Below are 26,591 nucleotides of genomic sequence, written 5' to 3'. Positions count from 1 at the left end.
GCGGGCTTTGGGGCGATCCCGCTGAGCGGGGTCCCTGCGTGCGCAAAGTACGGGGTGCCGGGGCTGCCCCCGGGGCCCAGGCTGCAGCACCGCCGCCCACCTCCCCCGGGGGACACCGGGGCGGGGCTGGGCGCAGCCGGGCCGGGCCCCAAGGGAAGGGGAAGAGCCAGCAGCGCCCACGGCTCCGCGGGCCGCGCAGCGCCGCGCCCCACGCAGGGAGGGAGGCAGGGCGGGCGGCACTGCCCTGCCCCGGGGGCGGAGGGCCGCGGAAGCCTTTGCCTCCTCCTCCCCCGGCCCCAGCGCACACGGGAGGAGCAGGCGGCAGCCCGAGGAGCGGCTCCGCGGCCCCAGCCCTGCCCCAGCCCTGCCCCGGCCGCCGCCGCCCGGAGATGCCGCCCGCCGCCCCGCGGCCGCCGCTGCCGCTGCTGCTGCCGCTACTGCTGCTGGCGGCGGCGCGACCCGCGGCCCCGCCGCACAGGTACCGCGCCCCCCTCCGCGCCCGCGCAGCGGCCCTCCCCGCCTTCCCTCCGCAGGAGCGGTGCCCAACGCGCGTACGTGGGGTGCGCGGACACCCCGCTCTGGCCGGGCGGCACCGCGGGTGTTCCACAGCCCCTTAGTGCGTCCGGGGAGGGCAGGGACACGGGCTTTTCCCACGGAAACAGCGCCCAGATAACAGAGTATAACATAACACCGATGTGCTACAATCCGATACGATGCGATATATTCTACTATACTATGTTATATTATACCCCAATATCTAAAGCTCAGCAGGGCTCCTGCCCTCAGCACTAGCGCTGTGGTTCTCAGGGGTTTGTCTGGGCTCCCCGCAGCGCGGTGCCGGAGCAGGGGCCCCCACCTGACCTTTGTAGCCCTGCACATCTCACTCCGTCAACATCGAGACGTACGATGCATCACCAGACTGGAGTAGCAGGACTTGCAGGCATCGGGGATTGTGTTCCTGTGGTGTACAGAAAACTTCCAAAGCAACTTACTTGATTAAAGTAGTTAAATGCAAAGCATTTCAGGGTGGAACAGATAGGAATGTAAAGTTATTTTTACTACTGTGCCATTTTAACTATTATACATGCTATAAAAAGTAATTACTACCGACTTTTTAATATTTTTTTCATTATAATAGCAATTTGCAATGATGTATGTATCACAGCACTGCGTCTTCCATCTTTTGAATTAAGGGAAGGATAAATCTGTGTAAACCCAGAATTAAGGTCCAAGCAGTTCATTTTCTCTACACCTAAGTTTGCATGTTAAATTGCATATTCTATGTCAATAATTAAATTATGTAAGTAATGAAACATATGTTTAAAGTTAGCAATGCTTTTAAGTATTTTAGCTGTGTTTTTAAGTATAAGACAGTCCATGTCTCTTTACTATTATATAAAGAATAAATGAAATATATTTTAAATTTAAGCACTATTTTTCCTATTATCCTCAGGCCTACATTTACATGTGGAGGCGTTGTATCTGGAGAGTCAGGGTTTATTGGGAGTGAAGGATTTCCTGGAGTCTACCCTCCAAACAGCAAATGTACTTGGAAAATCACAGTAAGAATTTTTAATATCACAAAAACAGTGCTGAAGACAATGAAGAGCTATTTGTTGTTAATGCCAGTGTTTTATATTGGATAACATATATGCAATAATGAACTCAGTAACTCAGAGCAGCTCAACTATCTGGAACTTTTTAGGGTTTCTCTAATATGATAATAGTGGCTGAAATAGAACTGACCTTGCCTAATGTCAGAAGCAAATTTTCATTGACTTCCATAGATACATCTCCAATTGTTTTAAATTAATCCACTTGGAAACAAACTTTTACCCTTTCGAGTCACTGCAGAAAGCAATAGTTAGACCAAATGGATTAAAGTAAAGCTTTGAGGTGTACATAATGAAAAGCAAAATTCATTGGCAAGAAGACGTAGAAAAAGTTTCAAACAAAACCCAAAAATTCAGGCAGGTTTGCCTGCAATGTGCTAATAACAGTGTTCTGCCAGCCAGGACATCTGGAGCGTGTCGTACAGCAAGCTGAGAAAGCAACAGGAAGGTGTTGTTACATTTATAAATGATCATGCAAAAGCATGTGGTACGATTGATATTTTGATGCTGAAATGAGACTGCAGGGCAGAAACATCGTCTTCATGGACAGCAAATGCCATTAAACAGCTGGGACTAAACACTTCAGTGCTGGACGTGACCTTACCCACAGACTCAGAAAGGGTGTGAATGAATTATTACTTTTCCTCACATCGCACAAATTAAGCTGTCCAAAATTGCCCACCAAATTTCCTCTAAATTTTTTAGGTACAGTTCACTAAGAACTCCTGTGATATTCAGACCTAGAATATGTGCTTAAAAACAAAAAAAGGCATAAAAAAATAAATTAGTCTGTTTGTTGACAGGATCACTAAAGAGAACTTCAGTTCAAAGACTGCATTACAGGCTAGGTGTTGGCAGCAGAATAGGATGTCACAGGATAATTGTCTCCTGCTACTATAGAGATGCTGACGCAAAGCAGGAGACATTGATCTGTTTACAGTGTTCAGTTAAAATGATTCTCGTACCAAACGAGTGATGTAATTTTAATCGTTTTATCTGACGGACACCAGTAAAGCTACAACAGTTGCTTTCTGCACCTTTATGTTGCATTATTATTAGGGCCAAGTTAGAGGTTACCTTTAATCAGCGACTGACTTTTTTCAGAAGAGTATGATGTGAAATGCAGTGTATGCTCATCAATAAACTTGTTTCCTGCGGTCAAGGGGCTGAGATTACAGCAATTAGCATGGCCCACTTTACGATCTGAAAAGCAGACACAAATTGCATTTGGAATCATACACACATGCCTTAAGTAAAAGGGAAAAAACTCCAAAGTTAGTTTACCAGTATGACTCAGTATTAGATCTTCAGAAGTTCAAAATTGAATCTGCAGGTAAATAATAATTCTGATTATAACAGCATAAAATTTTTACCATTCAAAAAATTTGGATTACAAATGGAGCCAGCACTGAAGAAGCATTTACTCAAGCATCCCATGCATATGCCCTTCATCATATATTGGGGGTAGAGGGAGAAGAGAGCAATTGATTGTATTTAAAGAGTCCATACGGAGTGCTTTCATTGCAGACTTAATGGGGCTCTTGCCAACAAGATGTGAGTGTCCAGGTTAGCCTGAACATTGTGAACAGTGTTACCACAAAGCCGTACCAGAGCTGTGTCCGTACTTGGACTTTATTGACCACGGGAGGAACTCGGCTTCTGGCATTTCATGATCATCCCGTCTCCCACTTTTCTGCTGTGCTGCCCTTTACTCCTGTTCTTCAGCTGCTGCGTACCTGTTCCCTGGAGCTCTCCCAAAGCCAGAGAAGGGCTGCATGACTGTAGTAGTCCAGGCTTTCTTACGCCCCCAACTCATTTAACCCCTATTAGACAATATTGCTCACTAAGCCAAGTTGATTTTTTTCCCCCCCGTCAACCGTGTAGAAGGCAAGGACTACAAAATTTGCAAGACTAAGCCTGAACCCTCTTTAAAAAAAGAGGATGATTTACCAGACTGAGGCAAAGTGGTACACTCAAGGGTCTGGTTAGCCAGACTTTAAACAACAAAATCCTTTCACCAGATACTGCTGAGGCTCACAATAGCTTGCAATAGCACTAAAAGCCAGTTACACTGCCATGAAGAAATATGCTGTAGTTACGGTTAGGCTTCCTCATTTATCATCTGATCTTAGAAGGTGACTAAGACTTTTTGCCTGTCCATTTTAGCCAAGGGCTGTGAACACCTTCCTGAAAACACTGTCTAGTGCAGGATCTGACAAGTCTGCAAGACACATTGGTTCACTTTGCGTCTGGCTCACAAGAGACATGAAGCTGTTATTTTCTCAAACACAGGATCTCGTCTATAGAAGAAATCTACAGAGGAACAGAGTGACAGCTAATTCATTCTTTAGAAGAAAATAAGTTTAGAAAATCTTATGGGTGATACAGATAAAGCAATGTGGCATTCAGGCATCAGCTGAAATCTTTCCAACTGGTTTGCTAAAGCTAGAAGAGTCTCTCTAACTCAATTATGGTTCTGTTATTTCAAGGGACTGGGACTTTTTCAGCTGGCTAAAGAAAACAGCTTCTCTATTCTAAGAGCTCTAAGAAGTGTTCAGCACATGCTTGTGGTTATATTACAACTTTGGCAGACTACCCAGCAGCTTTTAGCTGGCTTTGCTAAGAAGTCATTTGTACAGCTATTTCCTTTCCTATAGTAATGTATATGGCTTTATCTAAAATATGTCATATACATTTACTTTTAATACTCTGTAATCCTTCCTGGCCATCACCTCACATAAATGTGTCACATAGTCTGAGAACCTGGACTGTTTTCTGGCAGACTGTGTAGTTCCCATAAAACTCCGATGACTTTATGTGCAACAATACTACTGAAGACTGTCAAGAGTTATGTAACATTGTATTTTTATAAGTTCAGGAGCTGTGTTCCAGCAGGTTTGCTGACAATAAGCAAGGTTTGAAAAATTTACTTATCGGGGGAGTTGGGAATCTGCCCTGGGGTTTTGAAGTATTTTAAATCATTTTCTCTACATTTTAGCATTCATTTTCTCCTATCACTGTGAAACTGCCCTTCCAGTAGAGAACAGATCTTTATGCGTGGTTGTATTGCCAGAAAAGAAATAGCTGAACAGAATCTAATGCCTTTGTCAGGGGGAGCAAGCTAATATGATTTTTTTTTTAATTGTTCATTTGTGGCTGGAGAGGATGGAGCTAGGGAACCAGCAACTAGGCTGGAGCTGTGGTTCTTCCCAGGGTGTAAAACCAAAACTTTCACATTCATTCTCAGTAGAGAGAAATAACATGTTTGGCTTGCAAGTGGCTGAGGTATTTTCCAAGTCTACCTAGGACTGCTATGGCAAAACATACAATCAGCATTTTGGTATTAAACATATACCAAAATATATTAAACCCATGTACAGTATAGGTTTAAAAATTGGGCAAAATATTTTCTTACTAAGCTGGCACTTAAGGGTTTTTCCCCATCAAAAGATTATTTTCGAAGCAAATAATCGAAGTCAAGTAATTTTGAAAAGTATGACGGTTTGGGAATCCCCCCCAGAAACTGCAAGAGACGCAATGATCAAGAGGGCTTTGTTTTTAGTCAGAACAACTACAGAAACACAGCTTAACTACTTTAAATGTAAGTGAACTTTGCAGGTATTTAATATAATGTTAATCAAAGAATGATAACAAAAAGACATCTAGGGATCTTATTTTGTGGTGGGTTGTATATATAAAATAATCATGCCCTTTTCAAGAGGTTAATAATGGACATGGATTATTTTAGGGAATTACGGTCTAGCAAAACTCCCCCTAAAAAAATTCAGAGAGTGCTATTTTCCTATAACCTTCGATAAGAATAAGGCATCCTTCATATGAGGTTAGCATCATAATATATGATCCTAAAGAATTCACAGAGTTAAGAAGGGAAGCAAAGGACAAGTATGGGTCAGTCACCCACCGTGTGACAAAGAGAGGCAGAAGCTAAAGTGCCTCTGTTGAAAGATACCAGCTGGGTGGATAAAACAGAAAAATAAGGCACACCCTGCAGGGGAAGCATCACACTCTTCCTTTGACTCCTCTCTTTTTTTTCTTTCTTAAGAGCTGCAATTCCTTCCAATTCTCCCTCTGAGGTATCCCATCCTCTTACTGCATCGGGCTCGGATGTGGCTCAAAGTAAACACAACTGAGTCATACTGGCCTCTGCGTTCTCCCCTGTGTTTCTCATGAAGCAATACTTTAAATGTTCTAGGATAAACATTGGCAGATTTTAGCACATTACTTTTCGACATTTAAAAAAGGGAAATGATGGAAATGAAAGAAAAGTATTGTTTTGCAAAGATGCCTGTATTTAGGGTGGGATTCCTTGGGAATAGCTGCAAACTGGACCGGCTCCTGCCAGAATGTGGAATCACCATCCTCTGCCCTCGTGAATGTCATCTGCTCAGATCACAAAGTTTTAATTGATTTAACATGCTGGAACGAATCCGTTATTTTTGTGAATAGTGACAAAAATTATTTTAATAGGCAATGACATTATTTTGTAAAGTAATGGCAGTAAGCAGTGACTGTGATTAAGGGACCCAGTTCTCCCCAAATTCAGCTAAATATGAGCAAGGATGATTCTGACGACTGAAGTCTGGAGTTGGCTCCTTGTTAAACATTCATGACCACGTGGCTCAGTTTCTCCTACACATTTTCTTACAAACTTTCATGAAACCAAACTGAGAAACTCAGTACATCTATGGGGAACAGTCTTAATCAAGATCAGGTAGACTGAACAAATAGAAGCTAGAGAGATTAAATACTATGATGAAATAGAAATAGATAATGTAACTTAGTATACTATAACATAATCAGTGGTGGAGAGTGGAGAAGGAAGCATACAACACTGCCCAGAATTACTTACACCGTGAAACAGAAAACCCAGGACTTGAGTGAATGGTTGTCTGGCAATTTGGAGTTGGGCAGCTTTGCCAGCATCCTCTTGCTTTTCAGCGCGGGTCAGTCCCACGTCCTGGTTCCCCATGTCCCGTGGGGCAGCACGAGGGAGCAGAAAACCCAGGGCAAGGCTGAGTGCTGGGAGGCTGGCGTGAGCGGGGCAGCGCTGGCTCAACGTGCTGCCGGTGAGCGCCCGCCAGCCTTACTGAGGGATAACCACGTGGCTAAATCTGAATGCATTTCTACAAGGACAGCAAAAAGACCTTTTCTTACCCCAGAACCAGCCACTTCTCACATTTCGACTTCCTTCTTCAAACTCAGGGAGGGAGTAGGTGACTTCAAAGAAGCAATTCAAGCTGAGAAAGGAGGGAAAAATCTCATAAGCACTGACAAAACTATTTAATCTAATACGATGGAGCAGTTTCTGCTCAAATTTCAGCAACGGTGGGAGGAAAAGGGGAAGCTTCTTAAAGATGAGTAAGTTGCAGCCAAGCTGCAAGACACTGTAAGCAGTGTTTTGTAGTGGAAAATGTTGGACAATCTTAGGCATAGCAGCTCGGTCTATATTAAAACATGATAACTATATAGCAAGCATTTTTGAACTGATTTGTCTGGTCACGTAAAGTTTGTAGTAAACCATAAATAACACTTAGGTCTTCTGACAGGAATACCAAATTCCTTTTAGCTCTTTTTCCTGTTAAAATGACCATATCTTAATGCTTCTTAGTGAATAAGACCAGAAGACAAGTGAATGCAATAATAAGAGACTTAGTTATGAGAGCAGCGATTCAGAGAATCATATTGCTTTCACAGAATATCGTACAGTGTGACCACGTGTCTGTGTTGGCCTTATGCGGACTAAATATACATGTGGGTTATTTTCTAATACCAGCTATAAGGTTTGCTCACTCCAGGAGTGTAAGTTTAACATCTGGCTTTAAAGTTTTCTGAAACATAGTCATTGTGCTTTGGAATTTCTGGATAAGATTAGATGAGTTTTGTGGTTTTGATGTAGTAGTAGTAGTAGTGGTGGTGGTGGTGTACGTCAGCACAGGGGAATGGAATGCATTTTTGAGAGAACTTTGAACAAGGACCAAAGGAAAATACTCTTGACGCCAGCGACAGGAGCTGCAGTGGGGCTGGTCAGCCGGCGGGTACGTGGACCCAGGCAGCTGGAAACAGCTCGTGCAAAAGTCTGTTCTGCTGCAGGGTCAGTATCAGTGCTGGACATAAAAGCAGCTGCATGATTGAGTAACCCGAACGTATCTACAGCACATTTTTCACAACATCTAGAGCTGCTGCCTGTCTAAGTACCTTCTGTGGGTTAAGTGGTCATTTCCACATGTCGCACTTCCATCTGTACCTGACAAGGCATTTTTAATTGTTGGAACTCACAGAATGCAAACACTGTTTGCCAATTTCATATAGGAGTAGTTTAGTTGTAGTTTATCTCAAACTGGTGTTTTAAAATGAGTCACTGTTAAGGAAAGAAAAAAAATCATGAACTCTTAAAGTGTCTTAAATACGGACTGACTTACAGACGTTAAGTGTGTGTTATGTAATTAAAGCGGAAAATAATAGCGGTGTCTCAGTAAAACAGAACAGCTGCAGTTATTTTAATGGGTAACCACTCTACTGGGCTATGAATTGAATGCAGATAATTACACTCTGCCAGTCTAAGGTCTCTCTATACTTTAAAATACTGTTTCCCTTCTCCCTGTCCTGTTAATATAGCATTGAATGCTTTATTAGAATAGTTTTCACTTCTCGGTATGCTGCTTATTCTCTTAAAAGCTTGCAACTCTATCTCTGGAAATGTTCTCCTCCTTGTAAACTGTTATGCTTTCTTAATTTACATCCTTCTCAGTAGTCTTGCCTCTTTTGCAATGTCCACAGATGCAGACATGTAAAGATTTGCCCTGACTTATGTTTCCTCAGACGTTTTGGAAAACAAAACTCTCTTCTGTATTGAGGACACCCACTAATGGTTCTTTTGAACTCTCTGTTTATAGTTTTACATATTCTTTCCAAAATAATTCTTTCGCCACAGCCTTTAAGCTAATTGTACCTACTCCAATAGCTACATTTTAGGGTTGTACAGCAATAACCATAAAGTTTCCAATTTTATTTATAAATGTAATCATGTGTCAGTAAATAAAAAGACCCCTTCAAACTATGAAACTTTATGGCACAAATCAGCAAGATAAGAGAGGCCATTTCATTTGTTCAAAATTGTAAATTGTTTGTTCCATTTTTTTTTTTCAACCATGTTAATCTCATCCTCCTCACCTTACTTGGTGACAGGGAGCTGCATGGCTGGTTGCATACTTTCAGCAGAAAATAAGAGAAACGTGCCAAGCTGAACTGGGTGGTGATGGTGAGACAATCCTCTGAATCAGGAAGAAAATAATGGCAACAGAGATGGCCAGAGCTTTGTTCTTATGATTGGTCCAATATGATTTTCAAAACCACGCTGCCTGGACTATAGTTGACAAAAAAGGCTTACCTGGCAAGAAGGGAAGGATATGAAAATACTCATGCAAGTAGTGGGATCAGATAGATGTGTGGTGTCAGTCACATTTCAGGATACATCTCTCCATCCCTCTCTCTCTGCAGGTCCCAGAAGGAAAAGTGGTGGTTCTTTCTTTTAGATATTTAGATCTGGAAAGTGACAACTTGTGTCGGTATGATTTTGTGGATATATACAACGGCCATGCCAATGGACAACGCATCGGCAGGTTCTGTGGTACGGTGAAACCAGGTGCCCTCGTATCCAACAGCAATAAAATGTTGGTGCAGATGACTTCAGATGCTAATACTGCTGGAAGTGGATTCATTGCAAAGTTTTCTGCAGCAGAACCCCATGAAAGAGGTAATTAACAATTACGTATGCACTGAAGACAAATATAATTGTACAACTCCATGGAGAGCCACATTAATGCTTAAAAAGATGGGATGCCAGAGATACAAGGGATTGTACAGTTCAACATATTCATTATCTCGCTTAGCAAATAGCAAAATATAACTGGTTAGCCACTACAGTTAGTAAAGAAATAGTAAAGAAGAGGGCTAACTTTGTAAGATTTGCAGAAGAATTGCACCTAGTAGCAATGTGGTAATAACTGGTCAATAAAATGGCAGACAGAATTCCATATAGATAAATGTTGCAAATAAGGGGAAAACACCCTAACTTTATGTACAGTACAATGGGCTCTGAATTGACTACTACCACTTAGGAATGAGATCTTACGTGTAAAATAGATAATTTATTAAAACAATAGTTGAGCATCAATCCAGTGCTCAGTAGTTATCAAAAAAGAATCAGAAACTTAACAATTTTTTAAAAGGGAATAAAGACCAAACAACAACAACAAATTATGCCACTCTAAATCCATAATGCATCCGCACCTTGAATACTGCGTGCCATTCTGATGTTCCCATCTCATACTAGGATATAATAAAACTCTCAGAAGGGATCAGAGACAACAAATATGACAGAGTTAAGGAACATGTTCTACACAAAGATCAGCTGCACAGAATGGACCTCGTCATGCTGGAAAAGAGACGGGCAAGGGCAGCGTAGGAGAGGGCTCTAAAGTCATGACCGGTCCGGAGGAGGTGAATGGGGACCACAGTTGCTGTCTCTTCTAATACAAAAACAGATGAGCAAGTGGTGGCAAAGGAAAGGAGAGGGTGGTGTTTGTCTGAGCTGTAAAGTGGTGGAGTTCTCTGCCAGGGGACATTGGGGGCTGTCAATTTCTACACTGGTTTAAAAACAATTAGAAAAACACGTGAAAGAAAAATCTTTTAGGGATTATTAAACATAAAGGCATTGCCTTGTGCTGGGGAAGGCCATGAACTGGGAGAAGCTGGGGGGTTGCAGGGAGGTGGTATCGCCCTGCTGAGAGACTCATTTTCAAGGCTTTTGGTGTTAGCATCACACCAGCCTAGACAGGTTGTGGAGAAGACGCAATGCAGGTGGTGAGTAATACATTAGTCCTTTCAGTTCTATCCTTGTATTGATAACTTCTGGAAAGATATAGTAAATGACTGTGATGTCATAACTTAATAAAGAAGGTTCATACTTGGGTTATAAATAAGAATTACACACCTGATGTAGCTTTGTAATTTGGGACTGGGAGGGGAGATATGGAGGAAAACGCCCCGCTGCATCGTTGGCTCTCCACAGAGCCTGTTCTGTGGGTCACCCACGTCCCTCTTCCACTGTGGTCACACCGTGCGCTGTACTTGCAGGGGATCAGTACTGTGGGGGACGACTGGAGAAGCCGTCGGGGTCCTTCCAAACACCCAACTGGCCAGAGCGAGACTACCCAGCTGGAGTCACCTGCTCCTGGCACATCGTCGCCCCGAAGAACCAGGTAAGGGGCTGCCGTCGCCTGCGCGGACCGACACCGCACCAGCAGCCCGCTCGCACAGCACGCTGCCCGCCTTGCGCTGAAACAATTAAAACACAATTTGGCTGAAATCTGAGTTATGTTCGTGCGAGGAGCACAGGACACCTACCCTCCAGTGATAGCCGCCTTCCTCTGATCTGGTGCCTGCCTCGCTCCAGTGACTCCTGTGCCTTCCCAGCATTGCGTGTCCTCCTCTGTGCATTGCTACTTTCCCCTGAATTTAACTTTTAAAAGCATCTGTGACTGGTGAGGCTTTTAAAACATATTTTTTTTGAAGGTGATTTTGTTAATTAGCACAACATCATGCAAATTAAGTTAGGGCAGGTGATGATCTCAGGACCAAACACGATGATGACAAATTCTAGGTTTAAGTCTAACAACATTTGAAGCATTTTTGGTGTTGCTGCAGTTTGTTATTGAGGTACACAGGCAGAGCTGATTGAATTTATTTGAAGCAGAAATTATTTATTCTGCTTATGGTACAGGGAATATATTCAGATGTGTCCTGCACAGGGATTTTCAATGTGCATTTCATAAAGTTTGTTTTATTTCTATTCTGAAGGCTCCATCTCATAAGATGCTTGCTTAATTAGCCAGATGCCGTCAGAGCATCTGTTACTACTTCGTTAAGACCTGAAGAGATGTGGCGGCGGATGAAGAGGGCTCATTTGCCACCGTTTGCCACACAGGGCAAACACAAGTGTGTTCCCTACACTGTAGGGCTAATTGCAATCCTAGCTTCACATTTTCTGGTCCTTGCCAAGCTATCTGCCCTGTACCTTGGCAGGAATTCTACAATGACTGGATGTTTTGGTCAACCAGGCATGTTTGGTAGGTTGCTTTTCTTAACCATGTCCAGCTTCTTAAATTCCTCTACGTGTAAAGACAACTTTCCTCTTAATCTTCTGCTCATGACTGTAATCCTCCGTATAAAAAAAGCTGCCCCAGAGAAATATATTCTTCAGATCTTTCATACTTTTCCATTTCCCAAGATATTTTCTCCCTTGAACTGAAGAAATATGTCAGCTTAGTCTTTCCTGGACTGCTCTTTAATCCACATTCCTTGCTTGCTAGATACAGGTCATTTAACAATCCTGTAGATAGGCAGTGATTTTTAAAACCTTATCTGTAAACTGCAGATTACTTTGGTTCTTTCCAAATATCTCTAGATAAGCCTAAAACTTTTCCTAAGCTGGTAGAGAAGACTTAAGAAAGGCTATGTAAGCATAAAAATAAGGACATTATACGCTGTGCCTTTTGAACATCCACGAATCTACAAATTTCCAAATACATATTTCTCATGTAGTGCAGTAATGGTTGTTTGCATGCAAATGAGGCAGAATTTTGCCAGTGACAAAAGCCTTTTTTGGAAGTAGTGAATAAGCATCTCTCTCCAAGTGCACATGAAAAGCTGTTCACTCTTCGTTTGCCAAAGTTCAGGTGTTGCTGTCTGTACTTCCCTTTCACAAGCATCTGAGCAGTAAAACAAAGCACTCCTTTGCTTCTAATACGACCCAATAATTACTTCATTTATTACAGAACATGGAGGAGATTCTCATGATTGTGAAGAGCTTCTATTCTATCCTGAAGTAGTTCTTTATTAGTGCGAAGTTCATTTAGGAACAGTAGTAAAGTAGATATTGTGGCCTGCTGTTTTGCCTGTGTGTGGAAAAATTTAGCACTTAGGCTCCTAGGTGCATTACTTCTTTCTATACCATCTTTTTGATCAGAAGCGTATTATTCTGATGGATACTTAGATTTAAAGTGCATTTTTTCATCATGGTGACAAGGTTTTTGAAACAAGCATGTTACTCATCTCTGAAACGAAGTCCCCCTAGGTTACTCATACTTTGTGGGAAACAAAATGATGCCTTACGCTTTTTAATAGTGCAAAAGCATAGCCAGGCAAAACTAAGACATCAGGTGATATCAGGCTATCATTACTATTAATGTGGAACAAGATCATTTTTACTATGTCAGTAAATCAAAAAAAGTGCATGCGATGTACAAATGATTCCTTTTTCTTTGTACAGCCTTAAAAGATTTCATACCATCTTTGTTTGAGACAGACCTTTAAAGAGAAATTCTGCATATCTACAATCAACACAATTCAGTGTTGTCATTGAAGCCTCATTATGGGAAAGTGATTTAAATACTGTTGTGCAGCCTAAATGCAGATATTGCCTCAGTTTCAACTGTGCGGTTATGTTGTGTTTTCCTTCCTTGCTACACACAACTGACAGAATCATACTGCAGGACTTTGCCTCAGAGTAGTAAATTCCATTTCTGTTTTCTTGTCCATTGTTTTTCTTTTTTAAGTAGAAAAGTCCATAAATAGAAGTCATGCTGGAGATAATAGCATCAATACTGGAAATACCAGAGTTATACTAGTTTTCACAAACTGTAAAGCCCCAACATTTATGGAAATTGTGTATGGAAATACAATTCCTTTCTCTTGGTTTTAGTCTTACTATTTACTGATTTTATTTCTATCACTATTTTTGTTTCTGACCTTTTTATTTCTGCATCAAGTAAGCACAGCATTGGCAACCACAGTGATTCAGACCTTGCTCTTAATGAAGTCAGTGAAATGGCTCTTGCCAAATTTGCCCTTGCTTTTTTTAGCATATCTTGGGTGATACAATGACACTAAAAGCCCCTTTTCTCCGGTTTAGATTTGTTATAGTTTTAAAAGCAGCGTAACACTTAACAGATACTATCCCGTTTTCATTCACTCATAAAAACAACTTTATGAGAAGTTACTTGCATATATTTGAGAACAAAATGTTTTCTAGAATATTAGAGTCATATGTCGAACTATTTGTTGGGGAGAAGTCACGTGGATTAAAATACATTACTCCACAATTAAGTGGATTAAGGACTTAATAGAAAACCAATTAGTAGTTCATATGAAGAGGTCACTTACTATAAGAAACATTAATTATTCTGCATAATAAAACCTGCATGAGTTATTTATACTTTCCCTGCAGCTAATAGAGTTAAAGTTTGAGAAGTTTGATGTGGAGAGAGACAACTACTGCAGATATGACTATGTCGCAGTGTTTAACGGTGGGGAAATCAATGACGCTAAAAGAATTGGGAAGTACTGCGGAGACAGTCCACCAGCGTAAGTAACTATCTTCAATTATGAATTTCACTACCACTATGTGTCATTTTGCTAACTGTTCTGTACTAGGCTTCAAAAAGGTGTTTTTTTTTTTTTATTAAATACGACACTTTCTACGTCCAATTGGACTTCCAGGAGTTGCTTAGTATCTTGTCTGTCCTAGGTTTTCCCTTTTCTCTCTCCGTCTGTGACTAGCCCTGGCTCCAACCAGTAGCTTCTTAAACCACCTCTCAGCTGTGGCTCGGCACCTATCCCCCAGCATCTCAAAGCTGTAAATGGGTCTGCCCAACCTAGTGGGCTTCAACATCCAGAGATTTTAGTTTGGACTTTGTGCAAGGGCAGAAGACTGGGCTCAAACCCAGGCTACAGAGCTTAGAGATGAGATTTCTCGTTACAGAATGTTAAAGTGTCCTGAAAGTGACTTTTAGGATAGCATTGCTTTCTAACCAGAAATCCAAGATAGAGCATCAACATAGTCACTTTCCCTTGCAGAGTTGTATGTAGGCAGCTTATATGTCTAGTGGAAGGGGGAAAGTATGGCTCTTGGGGATTTTCCACTAGCTTTGTACAATTCTCATCAAAATTTGTCAGCTGGGTTCAGAAAAACAGTAAGGACAAGACCAGTGTTGTAAAAGAACCTGAAATCATTGTGTGTAAACTGAATTGTGGAGCAAGCCTTCTATAAAGAGTATTAGTTGCTTGTCTGACACTAATTATGTAAGGCGGAACTCATTAACCAGAAGATAATGTAACATGGCATTGTGTAACAGAAACAGTACACATAAAAAGTATGAGTAAAGTGGATACCTTGAACTGATTTGGTGATGCAGTGATGAATTCAGATCCAACTGCAGACCAGTGAGCGTGCAGTGTAGCCACATACCTGATTCCTAAATACAATTATTAGGATACATAAATTAATGGTATACATAATAATCACCATTTATTAGGAGAAGTAATTACTCAAAAAACCCTGCCTCTCACACAAAAAGCCTTTTTTAAAAAGACAGGACACACAGAGTAGGTGAGATTTTTCAGAACTGCTGTCGTAGCCCTGGTGTTCAGGAAGCAGAGCACGGCTCTCGGGCAGCTGATAATCTGTGCCCTCCTACGGCCACAGCCTGGGTCAATTCTGCAGCAAGCAAAGCCTGAACTGCCACAGCATCTGTAAATCTAGAGAACTCCACATAACCAGGCACTTTGGTTTTGTCACACTCAGCTATCAGAGTAAACTGATTTCTGGAACACCTGCCAAAAAACTGGGAGAGGATCACGAGTTTTTTACCTTGACGGCCTATTTAAATGTTTTGAAGAACTGCTCAGGAACTGTCAGACTTCCTGGGAAGAAACACCACAGTTATTTTAGTAAAACTACATCTTAAAACCACTTTCTATTTTCCTCTCCCCTCACCAAGATTCTTTTGCTCCTATATTTTTCTTCCTTTTTCCAAAAACTGTGGCTTTGCTTGAAAAATTTGTGTTAATAATTATTAATGAATATTGAGACAAGGTCTGTAGAAGGCCCAAAAGAAGGAGAGAAGTGCTGCTTTGGCAAGACCTGCATTCCACGTGGTTTTCTCTAACCGTGGCCTTGAATGGGGCGTCACTGCACCACATCCACATCCAGAGGCAGTGTCGCAGTAGGTACTGTGCAGTTTATGAACTGAAAACTAATACACTGAACAGTGCTTGTCCCTGACATTTCAAATCCTAAGAAATTACCTCCAAGGTCTTGGTAATGAGTATCCAAACATTGACAAAAACCGAAACCACAGAAAGAAATAATAACCCAAACCATTTTATTTGTAGTGTTTTTGTCAAAGAATTACCTAACCCAACATTAAATTCATTTTCTTAAGGCCTTCCAAATGTGTAATGTGTTTTTCATTAAACAAAAACAAATAAAGGAACCCATTTACTTACCTCGGCTGCACACTGAGCGTTTCTTCAATATATTTTCCCATTGTGTTAGTCTAGCTCCTTCCATTCCATGGAAGTGAAGTCTGCAATGAAGTCACACGGAAGAACTTACAGATACGCATACTGACAGAGCCTTCAGGAACCAGAGGTTCACATGATTCATCAGAATGAGTTTCACACTCATAGCACCAGTGTCTGACATGCCGGCAAAGAAACGTGTATTTCAGTATTAGTCTGAGGGCAGATATTGCATGCAGACCAATAATTAAAGTGAAGTGCACTTTTTTTTTTTTTTTTTGGTTAGAATGCTATTAGTGGTTTTTGTCTTCGACATTCAAAACAATGGAAATATTTTGGTTTTCTATTTCAGGCCTATTCTGTCTGAGAGAAACGAGTTGCTCATTCAGTTTTTGTCTGATTTAAGCTTAACAGCTGATGGCTTTATTGGCCATTATAAATTTAGACCAAAAAAGTTACCCACAACTACAGTTCTGCCTACTACTACAACACTCCCTGCTACCTCAAGTAAGTTTTACTGGCTTTATTTTATTTCTTAGAAAAATAAATTATTCCAGTACAAGGAGAAGGTTGTGGAAAAATGTCATAGAAAGTATATGAAAAATTAGTTTTATGGTTTGTTAGTATTTCAAATGTTGAGAGAATGAATTAAAATTAATATACTCAAGGGAATATCTTAATATACTCAAAGGAGAATCTACTTAACGTTATTAAAAGGAAATCTATCCAGGCAAGAGATCAGTCTAACAGTAACTCGCTTCTGCTGAGAGTTTTCCTGTCTTTTCTCAATTTCTGACAGTTAACTAGCAAATTCCATAGAACAATGGATGAACAAAAGTCTTTTGCATAAGAAGTTCTAAATATTTTAAGAAATAGTTTTATTTAAAGGAACTCTTTCTTCCGTATGCGTTAATATGTAAAAATCCGGCCATATTTTTCTTCATCTAGTTATTAAGATGAAGGAAAATTGGTATGGAAGCCACCTGAGCCCTCTTCAGATTCTGTCGACATCCTGTCAACGTGACACCCTCCTAGAATTATTTTTATTTTGAAAAAGATCAAGGTTTGGAACTTATGAAGAAATATGTCACAATAAAAATAAGTTTCCTTTTATATTTAAGACTACACAGCATATATGAAAGATCAGAGGAGGATTTCTCTGAAGGTATTGCCAAAACCACCTCATTACAGACATACTGAAGGGATAAATTCTTACAGTTTCTGTAACCTGGACGTGAGAGATTTAAGATGCCGTTATAGCAGAAAACCAAATTATTTATGATGTTTTTGCAACACATAACCTGATTTATACTTAAAAGGCATCGAAAGTCAGGACAGCAATGGCCTGTCAGCAGGAATCCAAGCAGCTGTGGTGCTTAAATACTGATAATGAAAGGTATTTAAAATAGATGAAAATAAACATTATACAAATGAAATCATAATGATCTGTAAATCATGCCGTTGTGACTGCTACTCTAATAATAAATAATTCAGCTCTGTCAGATATCTCACACTGTTTGTGTTCAGGGTTTTGCCGTTGAATTTTGCTCTGTGAGCTGTTTGTGTGTGCACATGTGAAAGAGATGTACTTTACTAATTAATTCCAAATCAGTTTTTATGACAACATCAGTGTTAGATAATAAAAGCAATGGGGGACAACAGAGGGAAGGTGTTCAAAAGGACTTATTAGACAGACAGAAATAAGTCCTTTCAACGTCTGATCAATTATGCATGGTGTAGGCATTTCTGATCTTAAAACCAAACCAAAGTACACTAAATTTCTACAGTTTAGTTAAATTTCTGATCAATCATTTGCATTCAGAAGTGTCCAGTTCAAACAGACTTAGCTTATTATCTTGCAAATCAGACCTATTCAAACTTGCACAGAACTCCAGGCGTTAATGAAATATTTAACTTTAGCAGACATTTTCAAAAATTACCTCAGTCTCTGTCTTACATCAAAATATTGGTACTTGAAGAAACAAATAAATGCTATACAATACACTAATAAAAGTAATGAAGATTAATCCAAAAGATATGGTTAAGTAATTGATTTTCTTATTTCACTGAATCAACTCATGCATTTGCCTGACAATATGGCTACATGTAAAATGGTAGGCAATTTATATTTTGCTAAACAATAGGCAGCCTCTACTGACAAATGATAATGAAGTCACCAACCAACATTTATTAAACTCTAAAGTAAAACTTGAACCAAAACAAGGACCAAACAAGAATATTTTGTAATGCATAATCCCAGTTTTAAATTTAGAAAAATCAAAGCCCCTCAATAAATTTTTGACAGCTACCATACTGGCACGCACCTGCGACTCACCTTCCTGCTACTACATTTCTTATCTTCCTGCTATGGACACTGAACTGAAAGACTCAAGGAACATTAAAATCTTAGTTTTGGTCGTGCTGCGAGTGGCATTGAGGTAGGAGGTACCCGACTTGCCTGACCTACCAACGGATGCTGTGAGACAGGAGAACTAATTAAATGGCATGGCACCTTGCCAGGCACTAGCTGTAATTTGAAATAATAATTTGAAAAAATTAGCATTTAGTTTTAAGTTCTAGGACCTGAACATAGTGTATTATTTCTACACTGTATTCTACACAGAAGTCACTTTACAAAAAGCAACACAGCATATAATTAAAAATAGAAAATACACACCGGTATGAAAGAACTGTGGAGAAAACGTCAAGACAGCAGAAGTGATGACAGTGGGAGTCTCACTCCCATGACCATGTAGATCTGACAGTAGGACTGAGGCTACATCATGTACAATACAACTAGAGATGCCTCCACAGACACAGTGACTTGCTCTGCAGAACACTCCTTGTGGGAGGCATTGAATTGTCTGAAGAGTCACACTGAATACCAGTCATGTGAAGACTGAAAAAAACCCAAAACACTAACAAAACCAAAAAGTCTCAAATCAATGAAAAATATGGAATCCAATTTTAAAATTTTGGGGTTGAAAGGCAAAACAGCAAGTTTGCAGATCTTCTAACAGTCATGGGCATAACACTGAAGACAAAGTAATTTTAATGCCATTCAGCTGAATCTCAGAAATTTGGAAATTTATAAAAAGAATCAATGAGTTCATGCAATTAGAAGAGAAGTACATGTGTAGATTACTGATTGGAAAATTAGTCAGAAGTTATTTTTCAGAAAGTACAGGCTGAATAAAAGTTCTGCAAAATGCTCCATTCTAAAGAAAGTTAAAAAATGCAAATATATTCTGCATAACTAATTTCATTTTTCTTGGAAATTAGGGTTCTGTAGGGGTTTAGGTTTTATTAATCTGTCCGTCTCAGCTCTGTTTCCAATAATTATGATGTCATTGACCAATTCCGAACAAATTTGAAAAGGACATAAAAGCCTTAAAAATACTGCATCCCAACACATTACGCAGAAAGGGTCAGCTGAGTAAAGTACAGAAACCATTCACATCCACCCAAGGAGGAAAAAATGCAAAGTGTATTCACTTGTTTATAAACAAAGCATTCTGTTACGGAAATGAAATGTTGACCCGTAATATTAAATAGATATATTATGTTGTGCTTCAAAATGTCATCAGTAACAATTATACAGTACTATGTGTCATGAAGCTATGCGAAAAATTTAGAAAAAAAGAGTCAGGAATTTGAACTCTGATCTCTTCAATCACAGGACAGTAATTTCAGATAAAAGGCCACCTCCTCCCTCTGAAGTGTCACTGTAATAGAATGTTACGATACTTCAAATGTAGTACTAGGGCTGTATGGCAACAACAGTAAATATTAGTGGCACAATAAGTGGCATATTTAAGATCACGCTGCAATCAAAGGTAAACTTTCTGTAACATCTCATTCTGTAAGGTCATTAGAACAGAGACATAGCTGAGACACGTGTGAAAAGATGATGCTTGGAGGCAATGGCAGAGAAAAGAAATATTGTCATTGTTGTGTTCATCCCTTGCAATACTAGAGCTAGTTAATTATACATCAGGATGATTCATCTTTCTTCTTCTTTTTTTTTTTTTTTAAACAAATTGCTTTGCATTTGTATCAAACACCTCATTTTAATTTCAATTTACTTTTTGTTCTTCGAAAAGCTGTGAAACCTACAGTTGCCCTGTGCCAGCAAAAGTGTAAGAGGAGCGGGACTATCGAAAGCAATTATTGTTCAAGCAACTTTGGTAAGGAAGCAAAGTTGATTCTTTTTAACTATTCACTTGGCACTGTATTTTTAGACTCATAGGAATTTTACCAGATGTAGTTCCAAGTTATCATTCATAGATAGGCTATATTTTTACACCATCTTGTGGGGGTATCTGACATTAGTATCTGTGTTTCACTCAACAAATCCTTGGAAATATTCTGAAATAGGCACTGCATCTGTGTCTCAAACAAACACACATTCTCCATCCGAAAAGTAAATGAAAGTGTCAGACAATCTCCTACAGGAAAGTATCGATTCAGTTACTGTACTGTCATCTCATTTCTCTGTAACCAGCCAATACTCATTTTATGCCGCACCTGCTGACTGTTCCACAGTGCAGTTTATAGACTTCCAAAATACTTCTAAAAGAAGTTAGAAGGCATGAAGTTTACAAGCGCTGCTTTCCATACACAGATGCAAATCACTCAGGAAAAATGATGTCTGCTGTATATTTGGATGGCACTGTCACTGCTGATTTATTCAGTTTTGGTTCAGAGTATTTCCCTGTATTAATACTGGAAGCTTTTTTTAATCCCCTGTAACATGCCTAAAAATTTGATGGGACAACTTGCCCCCCCCCCTGCTTTTTGTTTGTTCGTTTTAATCTGTCTCTAACTTTATAGCTAATCCCATGAGATTTGGGGAAATCTGCTGTTTTAGGAAAGTGGCGGCAGCTTTGCATCATTTTGCTAGAAAAACAGTTGAGGGCTGCGGCCGTACCCCGGGCAGAGCGGAGTCACTGCAGCGTGACCCTTTGCCTCTCCTCAACACCTGCCTGTTTTAATTTGCAGACAGTGTAGCCTGGCCCAAAACCAAAAGAAGCAGGTAGGGGGAAAAAAAAAAAAAAAAAAAAAAAAAAAAAAAGTCTCTTCTTACTGACCGTACCTCAGCTCTTGTGAGTGATGGTAAACACCACTACATAAAACTTGTTCTTTTTTCCTCTAAAACCAGGGTAATACATCACATTCACTCTCACCTTTTGTCAAATATATTAATTTTTTCAGTCTTTTCCATGGCATGAGTAAGAATAAAAATATTTTATATGCACTGTGAATGCAAGTGTATCCTAAGGTAAGAACAGAACATGTGCTGTTTGCAGAATGTGACTGATTCCAAGTGCATTTGCTGACTTAATGAATTTAGGAAATAAGAACTATTTTATCATGCATTTAATTTTTATTGTTTCTAGAAATAAAACTGCAATACCCAGCATTTTAACATCCACAGCTCTCTTTCAATTGAACACGAACATTCCCATTTAATTAAAAGCTCTGGAATAAAGGAAGATAATATGCAAATTTACAAATGCCTAACCCAAAATGTGGATTATGAAGATTTGTAAAATAAATCCAGCTGCACATAATTGATAACTGAAGCTCTAACTGATCCTAGGATAGAGTAGCTTATTTACAAAAGGTGATCCGAGAATAAAAGAAATTGCTAATACTATTTACCACTCCAGTTTGATAAATAAAGATGGCCTACAAATTAAGCTAGTCATGCTAGGAAGAAAAGAGTATCTTTATTTTCCTACTGAGAGGTCTTTAGGAGATATGATGTCTAATCTGTAGTCTAAATTTAGCTGAAATTGGCAAATTTGTATCAGTATCAGGCCTCAGACAGATGAAAATCTAGCTCCTAGGGCATTAACTATTCCCTGCTACTCATGTGAGGGTGTCAGAGCTGGGAATTCAGCTTTTTGCTGGAATGTTTTCAATTCAACTTCACCGCTGTTCTAAAATCAGTCATTAAAAGTAATATCTGTTGTACTGCTTAATTGAAATGATCAAAACCTAGAACTGGGTTTGCAAAAGACTGATAAATCCTAAGAACAGTTCTATATTCGGTGCCACCAAACGTTGTCCGTAGTGACTTACCTAATACAGGCGATACCCACATTTTTTTATCACTGTTTCCAGTATTGTTCGTTTCCTTATTATGGACTAATATACTTACCTGGTTTTTATGATGCCTCAACATATATGTCTAAAAAATACTAAAAATATATCAAATGTATTTTCTTCTAGTAATAACCGGAACTGTAATCACAGCAGTAACACGGGCTGGCAGCCTGCATGCAACAATATCAATCATTAATGTCTATAAGGAGGGAAATTTAGCAATTCAACAAGCCGGCAAGAGTATGAGTGCCAAGATTATTGTTGTATGTAAGCAGTGTCCTCTCATCAGAAGAGGTAAGTACACAAATATAACAGCCTCGTCTGTTTATAATATAAGACAGTTCTGAAAAACACTATCAGTAACGTTACAGCAATTATTTTTATAATCAATTTAAGATATAAGTAACTAGTTATCCAGGTTTATATTGCATTTTTAAGTTTTACTTATAAAGGATTAGACTCAGATCAAAGCAGTTTGAAATATATATATATATTTTTTTAAAATGCACATGATATAAAGTAAAACCTGATTTTGTGCTCTCAAATAAAGCTCAGATTTTGTTTTTTCATGTATGTATTTTGGAGCTAGTTTTCACACACAGTTACTTAGAAGGGAAAAACAGCAGCGTGCTACACTAGGAAAGCGGTATGTCACAGCAAATCACAAAAATCAATGTTTCCCTGTTGCTTCTCTCCTGTATATATTTACACATTTACTGTAGAAATACTAGTGGTATTAAGCCCACTCTATATCTGCAAACAGTCAGTATTTCTACAGCTATCTTAAACAGTATTATACAGAGATCAATCAAGATAATTTCCAGTTAAGGGCTACCTCTGCGGTGTCACAGAAAACACTGAGAATAGCTTTCATTGAAGTAACTAAGTAAAATAGAAACCAGTTTTCAGCTCTGCCTCCTGAGTGAACAGGTAGAACAGGAGAACATAAATGGAACCATAGCAGGAAGCAGTCAAAATAATTTAATAAGCATCAAAAAACCCCTGATAACATTGGGGATACTACTGGTGTTTAAGCATCCAAAGTGGGCAGCAAGCACCAAAGTGACAAATCCTTGTCAGAAAGTAGGTTTTGCTTTTACCTTTAGTTCTCTGGAAACCAGACACCTGTCTGGGAGACATAATAATATCCTTGGTGGAACAAATTGTCTCCTTGCAGGCAGACTGCCGGCTCCAAGCCACGCACTGCTGTTTCTCTTCCTAAATCCCTGTGAATTATTTAATAGCCATTACTTAATATCTCAACGTTTCTGCTTATACCCCTGTAACACCACTCCTTCCTGTCTAAGGCCTTGCAAACCCCTAACCCTTCCAAGCCATAAAAATATGCAAATCCGTCCGATTTCTGCAAAGCCAGGGCTTATCACACATTAAGCCCACCTTGCTTGCCTGACTGCCTCTCTATGTATCTAGAAAATGCTCATGTCTTTGGGGGAGGAAAAGGGAACAAAAAGACCTACGTGCATTATTCCTTAAGTGCATTATCCTACAGGCTGAGCAAATGAGAAAATATCCAAAATGAATGTGATACTTTCCGCTCTGGGTGTTAGTAGCTAAGTTATCCAGTGTTTATACTACATTCCTAATGTCTTTCAGACTCATTTGACAATCTACATTTAATGAATATCTCCTATATATTTAATTATGTAGTACTTAGCTATATACCTGATTTTTACATAACTTGTACTTTATTGCATAACAAGCATGGTAAAGATAAGTAAGGAAGTACATGCTTTAGGTAGGAAGGAAAAAAAATGTTAGAAGGCCTTGGTAACAGAGTGCAAATGAATAGAGACCACAGATAAAGAACTATACTTACCATATCACATCCTGGATTCCTGTCTTGTAACATCGTGCTCTCCTTTGTAGGTTTAAACTACATCATCATGGGCCAGATAGAAGAAGATGGTAGAGGCAAAGTCTTTCCCAACAGCTTCGTCATGAGTTTTAAGACTAAGAACTCAAAGATCCTAAATGCCTTGAAAAACAAAACATGTTATAACTAAACTCTGCAGCTGCATTCTATCATCTCTCTTGAAAAATACTATAAGTCATGAAAATACAACTGACTGTCAACACTAAGACCATGCTCCCCATTTCCCTCCCATCCACCTAAGCACGCCCTGGCACAAAGTGGCGTCCATCACATGTACCTACCGAGACGAGAACAGATCCTCCTAAGTCTTAAAGCCGAAGATTTGCAGCACAGCCATCTGATCTCAAACATACCAAATTCCAGTTACTTGGAAGCTGTTAATTTATAAGTGTCCAATTTTTTTAAGGAGTTGTGTATGTAAAATAAGAATTCTAAGTGCAATATTTATAGTAACTCATTTTAACTTAGCTTTTTCTCTAAAGTTGTTTTATTACATGGATTTCTGCATTATTATCTGTGCTTAATAAAATATTTTAAGATTAAATCATACACCAACTAGTTATTCATTATGTATAAAGTGGGGCAGGCTGAAAACAGAAACTCTTTTTTGATCATTTACATGCTTTTGATGGTTTGGGTCTTGCACAGCGTGACTGACACTACACTTCTTGTTCATTAAGGGCCCGATTTTTCTTCCATTGAAGTCAGTGAATCATTGATGTTAATATGAACTGGATTTACTCTTCAAAGAATTAGACAACGGTACAACAGCACCATACTTTACTGATGACTATAATCTAGTTAGTGAATGTCACTATTACGATCCATAAGGTAATTAAGGAGGAGGTAAGAAGGAATTAATTTAGTGGCAGTAAAGTACACGTGTAAATAGTTTAAATTTTTGTCTCTACTGTGAAAGGACAGACAATACAGCAATGCTCAGTCTGGCACCAGTAGCGTAAATAGGAGCTTATCTGTCTCCTTTATTTCATTCCGATATGCAAAAGGTTAAACAAGTAGCTGTTTTGAGGATAAGGGAAGGAACAGACTGGAAGCAGTTACACAATGTCATAACGTTAAGAGATCTTTGTCAGGTCTGTCAGTTGTACACAGTTATTTGATACTTTGAAAGGCTATAACCAAAGACAGAGGAATATGAACAGGTTATAGGTAAAGATTAATACCGACAAGTTGAAGAACATTTTGGTCAAAAGCAGATATGAAATATATGCTTTTCCAACCGGGTAAAACTTGAGCACTAATAGAAATGACATGGACGGAACGAAACCTAAGAGTACTTGTTTTCCTTGTGTACAAATACCATAGCAGAGTTCTGATAATCTGAAACCACAGGCAGGAAGCTGTGCTGAAAGCCCCAGTCCTTACTCCGAGTACTACTTGCCTATTTCAGTAGGGGAACGTGGATTGCCGTTCTCCTGCTGTTACTGCGTGTCCCGTGTGAGAGCCGTGGCTCGGCCGGGCCGCGGGCTGCGCAGGGAGCGCGGAGCCCCGCAGCTCCGCACGCTCCCGCTGCAGCCGCGCTGCAGGCTGCCCGGGCTCCGCTCTGCCGGCTCAGCCAAACCGCGCTCCGCTGGGGAAACGACAGCAGCGCTCCTCTGCAAAGCAGATCCAGTTCTGTAGCTTAAAGAATTTTAAATTGCAATTTTGATTCTCCAGTATCGATTCCTATGCAGATTAAGGGGTTTTGTGCATGGTGCTCTCCGCATTCCTCAGCAGCAGCCTGGGCAGCAGCAACGTGGAAATCATGCTCGGAACTGTCCAGAACTACAATAATCTATTTTTATTTGTGATGACATAACCATCTGTCACAGAAGTTTTTCCGGCGGGGCGAGGAGGGTCTGGCAGCCTGCTCCTCTCCTCCCCCAGCCGGTAAGCAGGGAAAGCTCCTGCCTGTTCTTCTCAACACTCCCTCTAGACCAGTCTCTTTCCCAAATCGCAGCACTGGCAGCGGCCGCCCCGCGACAGGGAACGGGAGCCAGGACTTAACAGATTGGCGCCCGTTTAGTCAAGTAAGAATCAGTTACGAAATGTAGGTAACAACTATTACAAGACACTAAAAACCCAACCTGCAACCAAACATAATCAAAATTATCTATCTGAAATACAATTTCTGAAATAATTTCAACAGAAACAATAATCGAAACCATAGTTTAGCAAGAGCATAGAGTAAGCTGACTTTCAGTAATGAATGGTTTTGACCTTTCTGCTACAAATGGAGATACCATGAAAACTTCCATCTCGATTTTTCATTCATCGAGGCAAAGTTAGCTCTAAGACAAAACAGACATTAACGTGAAAGAAAAGAAAAAATCAACGTTTTGCGGTTGTGTCAAAAAACCCACTTGGTCCTTTCATGACTTGCACTAAGATTTGTACAATGAAATTCTGAATCCTATAGCCAAGTAAGGTCCCATTTCTCCAAACTTTTTTTTTTACTTCCCAGTTTAAAGAAGTATAACAGACATGTAAAATTTTGTCTCTGTGCATGTCCAGAACCATTCCAAGTGTCCAGAAGGAAAGTATCAGAGCCCCAACATCTGCAGACAACCTCTGGAACAGCCAGTATTACA

The 26,591-nt window shown here is 39.8% G+C and overlaps 1 protein-coding gene and 1 long non-coding RNA gene across 2 annotated transcripts; one reads left to right on the top strand and one right to left on the bottom strand.

Annotated features, from left to right (window-relative positions):
- Nucleotides 1–229: 229 nt before the first annotated feature.
- On the top strand, nucleotides 230–24,515 carry PCOLCE2 (procollagen C-endopeptidase enhancer 2). The gene is made up of 9 exons (XM_065640413.1): nucleotides 230–478; nucleotides 1,454–1,562; nucleotides 9,132–9,387; nucleotides 10,770–10,894; nucleotides 13,921–14,057; nucleotides 16,348–16,502; nucleotides 20,099–20,182; nucleotides 22,233–22,400; nucleotides 23,994–24,515. The coding sequence occupies exons 1-9, from the start codon at nucleotides 390–392 to the stop codon at nucleotides 24,128–24,130; spliced, it is 1,260 nt and encodes a 419-aa protein (XP_065496485.1). The 5' UTR covers nucleotides 230–389; the 3' UTR covers nucleotides 24,131–24,515.
- LOC135991645 (uncharacterized) lies at nucleotides 2,747–7,873 on the bottom strand. The gene is made up of 3 exons (XR_010606534.1): nucleotides 7,830–7,873; nucleotides 6,789–6,871; nucleotides 2,747–2,816 (listed from the first exon to the last, which is right to left on the bottom strand). It is a non-coding gene; the product is annotated as an uncharacterized LOC135991645 (long non-coding RNA).
- Nucleotides 24,516–26,591: the final 2,076 nt, after the last annotated feature.

Source organism: Caloenas nicobarica, chromosome 8 (genome assembly GCF_036013445.1).
Source record: "Caloenas nicobarica isolate bCalNic1 chromosome 8, bCalNic1.hap1, whole genome shotgun sequence".
Taxonomy (NCBI): Eukaryota; Metazoa; Chordata; class Aves; order Columbiformes; family Columbidae; genus Caloenas; species Caloenas nicobarica.
Note: the sequence above shows the minus strand (reverse complement) of the source record. Positions and strands in the feature narration are given on the sequence as shown.

What these genes read in the sequence shown, in the direction of transcription:
- PCOLCE2 (XM_065640413.1), top strand. Translation starts at nt 390, where the DNA reads ATGCCGCCCGCCGCCCCGCGGCCGCCGCTGCCGCTGCTGCTGCCGCTA. An exon ending in AACACTCCCTGCTACCTCAA is followed by an intron (nt 16,503 to 20,098) that starts GTAAGTTTTACT and finishes TTCTTCGAAAAG; the next exon opens with CTGTGAAACCTACAGTTGCC. An exon ending in TTATTGTTCAAGCAACTTTG is followed by an intron (nt 20,183 to 22,232) that starts GTAAGGAAGCAA and finishes ATTTTCTTCTAG; the next exon opens with TAATAACCGGAACTGTAATC.